Genomic DNA, 5,000 nt, shown 5'->3' with positions numbered 1-5,000 from the left:
AATACATCAAATTTTGATTATCCCTTCCTTCAATCATTGATTTAGTAAGGTGTCCGGATGAGATTCATTCTTTTATTTTCTTATTTAGGTAACATTCTCATATGAACCTCTCTTTCTATCACATTTTTTACACTTGAAATGTCACAGCAAAACATTGTGAAGGTAAAAAAAAATCTGAACCTTTTTTATCTTCGTAACAAAAATAATGTGAAAATCAATTTCACAATGTTTTACCATGAAGTTTCAAATGTAAGAAGTTGGTCTTACGAAAACAATCTAATCTAACAATGATATTAAGTGTTTCTCTCTCTCTCTCTCTCTCTCAATATATATATATATATATATATATATATATATATACCCACGTTCACCAGGAAGATAACAAGAAGCAATACTGACACCATTTTGTTGTTCGGAGTTGCTTCCATCGTAAACTACCGATATGCATTTTAATGGATCGAAATAGACCCTCTGAAGATTGTCTTTGTTATTTTTTATTTTTGTAGAGAAATAATTGAAACCCAAGGACACCGATTTTTAATCCTCTAGAGTCCTTAAATGTATTGTTTCATATCATTCATCATTTAAATAGAAGACTTAAAGAAAATCAACTTGTGAGTCGATCACAACCAATAAGCAAATTAAAGAACCCACAAATTTTATTTTGATTCAAAATAATTGAGTATACAAAAAAACAAAGCTGAACAATTTAAGCATACAATTGCGTTGTGTCCACTGATCACAGTACTTTATGGTACCAGTATGTACCCTTGTGCTCGCTATCTTCATCGGGCTCAATGTAGATGCATTCTTTGGCCTCCCTCCACATTGCTTTGAAAATTGGAGTCCTGTCGATCTTATAATGCTCACCCAAAACTGGCTTGATTGCGTCCCTTGCCTCCTTGGCATGATAATGTGGAATGTATGAGATAAGATGATGCAATACGTGAGTGTGTGTAACGTCATGGAAAACCCTATTTAGGAATCCAAAGTCCCTGTCGATTGTCGATAAGGCTCCTCTGATCCAGTTCCATTCAGTCGAATCGTAATGAGGCAAAGAGAGATGGGTGTGATGCAGATAAGTGATCAAAACGAAGAAAACATGTACGCCTACCACCGGAATTCCATACATACAAATTACCCAAGCAGCTCCTTTTGCTGCTACAGCAAGCTTAATTGCATAAAAGACGGCAAGAAGGCCAAGATCTGATACCAGAACTTGAATTCGTTCACGCTCAGTGAAGATAGGACTCATTGGATCAAAGTGGTTGGCAAACCTTCCGTATTTCTTGCCCGAAATATTAGTCAAGAGGTATAAAGGAAATCCCAGGGTCAACCTAAAAACCAAGGTGAAGACTCGACCAGGTGGGTTGTTGAGAAGTTTTGAATAATTCCTGACCTTGGACTTACGCTTAGGAATGTAAACTTCATCATTATCGAGCGAATTTGTGTTGGCATGGTGATTTCGATGGCTGTATTTCCAAGAGAAATAAGGGGTAAAGAGAGCAGAATGGAGGATGAATCCAACAGTGTCATCGACCCACTGGTACTCACTGAAGGCATGGTGACCACATTCATGGCCGATGACCCATAAGCCAGTGCAGATGCTAGCTTGGCAAAACCAGTAAATGGGCCAGGCTAGNCTTGTGCTCGCTATCTTGATCCGGTTCAATGTAGATGCATTCTTTGGCCTCCCTCCACATTGCTTTGAAAATTGGAGTCCTGTCGATCTTATAATACTCGCCCAAAACAGGCTTGATTGCATCTCTTGCCTCCTTGGCATGATAATGTGGAATGTATGAGATCAAATGATGCAACACGTGAGTGTGTGTAACGTCATGAAAAACCCTGTTTAGGAATCCAAAGTCCCTGTCGATTGTCGATAAGGCTCCTCTGATCCAGTTCCATTCAGTTGAATCGTAATGAGGCAAAGAGAGATGGGTGTGATGCAGATAAGTGATCAAAACGAAGAAAACATGTACGCCTACCACCGGAATTCCATACATGCAAATTACCCAAGCAGCTCCTTTTGCTGCTACAGCAAGCTTGATTGCGTAAAAAACGGCAAGAAGACCAAGATCAGATATCAGAACCTGAATTCGTTCACGCTCAGTGAAAATAGGACTCATTGGATCAAAGTGGTTGGCAAACCTTCCATATTTCTTGCCAGAAATATTAGTCAAGAGGTATAAAGGAAATCCTAGGGTCAACCTAAACACCAAGGTGAAGACTCGACCAGGTGGGTTGTTGAGAAGTTTTGAATAATTCCTGACCTTGGACTTACGTTTAGGAATGTAAACCTCATCATTATCGAGCGAATTTGTGTTGGCATGGTGATTTCGATGGCTGTATTTCCAAGAGAAATAAGGGGTAAAGAGAGCAGAATGGAGGATGAATCCAACAGTGTCATCGACCCACTGGTACTCACTGAAGGCATGGTGACCACATTCATGGCCGATGACCCATAAGCCAGTGCAGATGCTAGCTTGGCAAAACCAGTAAATGGGCCAGGCTAGGTAAGCTAGAGGAGCAGGAAGAAGAGGAATATATGTGTTGGCAAGGAAGTAAAAGACATAGGCAACAATGAGATCATGAACAACATAGTAAGATGAACGGATGAGAGATCGCTCAAAGCAATGGGCTGGAATTGCTTTCTTTAGATCACTCAACGAGAAGGGAGGATCAACCGGGACACGTTTCAGGATATTTTCGCCCTCAGATGAATCCAACATCCGACCACCTGCACCCATATTTCTAGACCTGCAAATAGTTGGTAATACAAGAACACAAAGTGTGATGAATTGAGGAAGAGAGACCTTGAAGAGAATGTATATATGTTTGTTTGCTCTTCAGCTGGTGACTCTCTTTGTGCTACACATGTTCCATATTTATAGTGAGGAGTGGTCAAAGATGAGGGCTCATTTTATATTTTCTATTTCAAACCATCACGTGATGAGTGAGATTTTCTAATTTATCTCATTCATCCACACATCTCTTGAAGTAATTTATTATTATAAAAAGTGATTTGAACTCATAAAAAATTGTTTCATCCCGATCTAAGTTTACTTCACTGTGTTAACTCGGTCTCGATATGCATAAAGAATCTTTTTAATAAATAAAAAACTTGTAAACATGTATTTTCCATTTTTGAATTAAAATTACATTTTTTTTTGTCTTGCAACGCTTGATTTGTGATTTTATCTGCATATCATGTACTTGGTGATCTATGTGAAATAATGATCATCAATTCTTGATGGCTTAAGTCAAGTTTGATAGGCCTCCACATATATCCACTATACTATATATATATATATATATTACATAAATTATATTGCTATTCATGATTACATATAACATTTTGATTGTTCTACTTTTTTTTTACGAATTCAAAAGCATTGATTACCACGTTTGCTTTCCCCGGATGATACATAATCTTACAATCATAATTGTTTACCAATTTTAACTATCATCTTTGTCTCATATTCAATTCCCTTTGATGAAACAAATATTTGAGACTCTTATGATTAGTGAAAATCTTATCTTTTATACCATAAAAGTAGTGTGCCTCTAAATCTTCAAAGTAAATATAATGGTCGCTAATTCCATATCATGAGTGAGGTATTGTTTTTTGTGATCTTTCAATCAATGCATAAACAATTACTTTCTCTCGTTGCATTAATACACGTCCTAATACCCTGAAACACCTCAAAAAGACACAATTTCCAAAACATAGAAGCTTACGCTACTAAAAGCCTTACAAGTCTCTGAAATCCGCAAACTTGCCCCTATTCTTCCCTACTCAACCAAGATTTAATCATGGTACTGAAAACAGTTTGATACCAAACTTTTAATGCTCAACACCACATCTAAAGCTGAATTTAAATAAAGAAACAACTAAAATTAGTTCTGACAATCCTTAGTTATTTCTTTTTTGATGCCATAAGCAGATGATGAGACCCAATCAAACCAAGAAATATGCAAGTCATAAGTAACACTTAATCGAAAGAATTTCAGAAACCATTTCAATACTGGATTTTTTAAACGAAAATTGACCACAGGAGGGTATTCTATTTAACCTTAACAAAAACTCAAACCATTACCCAAAAAATCTTGTATAAATCCAAGTTTATAAAGGAATTAAGATGAAGGTACAAACCTGCAACCTAGGAAATGAAGAATCTTAACTCAAAACCATCAATCCCTCCAACTCTTTCTATTCTCTGCTATAGGGCATACGATGGTCCGTGCCATCGTATTATTCTTTCGTCGAAGGGTATAAAAAATTAGGTTTGTGAAAGGTGCAAACGTATTAATTTGTTGTGTGATATCGTATGTATTTTGAAACTACAATGAGAACAAGTTTTATTTGGTGGAGTTGGTTTGCAAGACTTTTATTCCACCCCAGACCCAGGATCGAATCATGTTTGTGTCATTTTCTTAGTCAAATTGTGCCATTGTTTGAAAAAAATTCTATATATTTGTTTTTTATTTTTGTAGGATTTTCTCTTTTATATGTACTAGTTGTGTACCCGTGCAATGCGGCGGGAGCCATGAATTTTAACGATTTTGAAGTTCCACTGATTTTATAAGATAAGATTTAACGATGATATAGGTTACACTTGGTCTTTACATATTAATACAATTTGAATAAATAAGAGTTATGGTTCCAATTACAGACTATCGATGAAAAAATTGTATGACAGTTTAAAATCCAATATATTTAAAATCCAACATATTTAAGCGATTCCACAAATGTGTTCGATTTACACCAAGAGCAAAGAACCAAGAAACTTGAGTTTTAAGATAAACACTCAAAACCGATAAAGAAAACTACAAATTTGACAGATCATAAGCCATGAAAAGACCAAAAAAGATGGGTTTTAGAATAAAATTTCAACTGTTTACCATCTTTCTTGTCCATAAACTCAAATTAAGGTTGAATTAATACATGTATATATATATATTTCAAAAAAAACCCAAAAACATATTAATTCAGAACA

At 35.9% G+C, this 5,000-nt stretch overlaps 1 protein-coding gene across 2 annotated transcripts; it reads right to left on the bottom strand.

Annotated features, from left to right (window-relative positions):
* Positions 1–645: 645 nt before the first annotated feature.
* Positions 646–2,833, bottom strand: LOC112506966 (delta(12) fatty acid desaturase DES8.11-like). 2 transcript variants are annotated; one of them, XM_025111319.1, is made up of 2 exons: positions 1,644–2,833; positions 646–769 (listed from the first exon to the last, which is right to left on the bottom strand). In XM_025111319.1, exons 1-2 carry the CDS (start codon positions 2,748–2,750, stop codon positions 740–742), a joined length of 1,137 nt encoding a protein of 378 aa, XP_024967087.1. In that variant the 5' UTR covers positions 2,751–2,833; the 3' UTR covers positions 646–739. The 2 variants fall into 2 exon arrangements, with proteins under 2 accessions (XP_024967087.1, XP_024967088.1); XM_025111320.1 differs by having other exon boundaries at positions 646–783; positions 1,658–2,833.
* Positions 2,834–5,000: the final 2,167 nt, after the last annotated feature.

Source organism: Cynara cardunculus (genome assembly GCF_001531365.2).
Source record: "Cynara cardunculus var. scolymus isolate 2C chromosome LG 2, CcrdV1, whole genome shotgun sequence".
Classification (NCBI taxonomy): domain Eukaryota; kingdom Viridiplantae; phylum Streptophyta; class Magnoliopsida; order Asterales; family Asteraceae; genus Cynara; species Cynara cardunculus.
The sequence above is the reverse complement of the archived record's forward strand: the minus strand, read 5'-3'. Positions and strand labels throughout refer to the sequence as shown.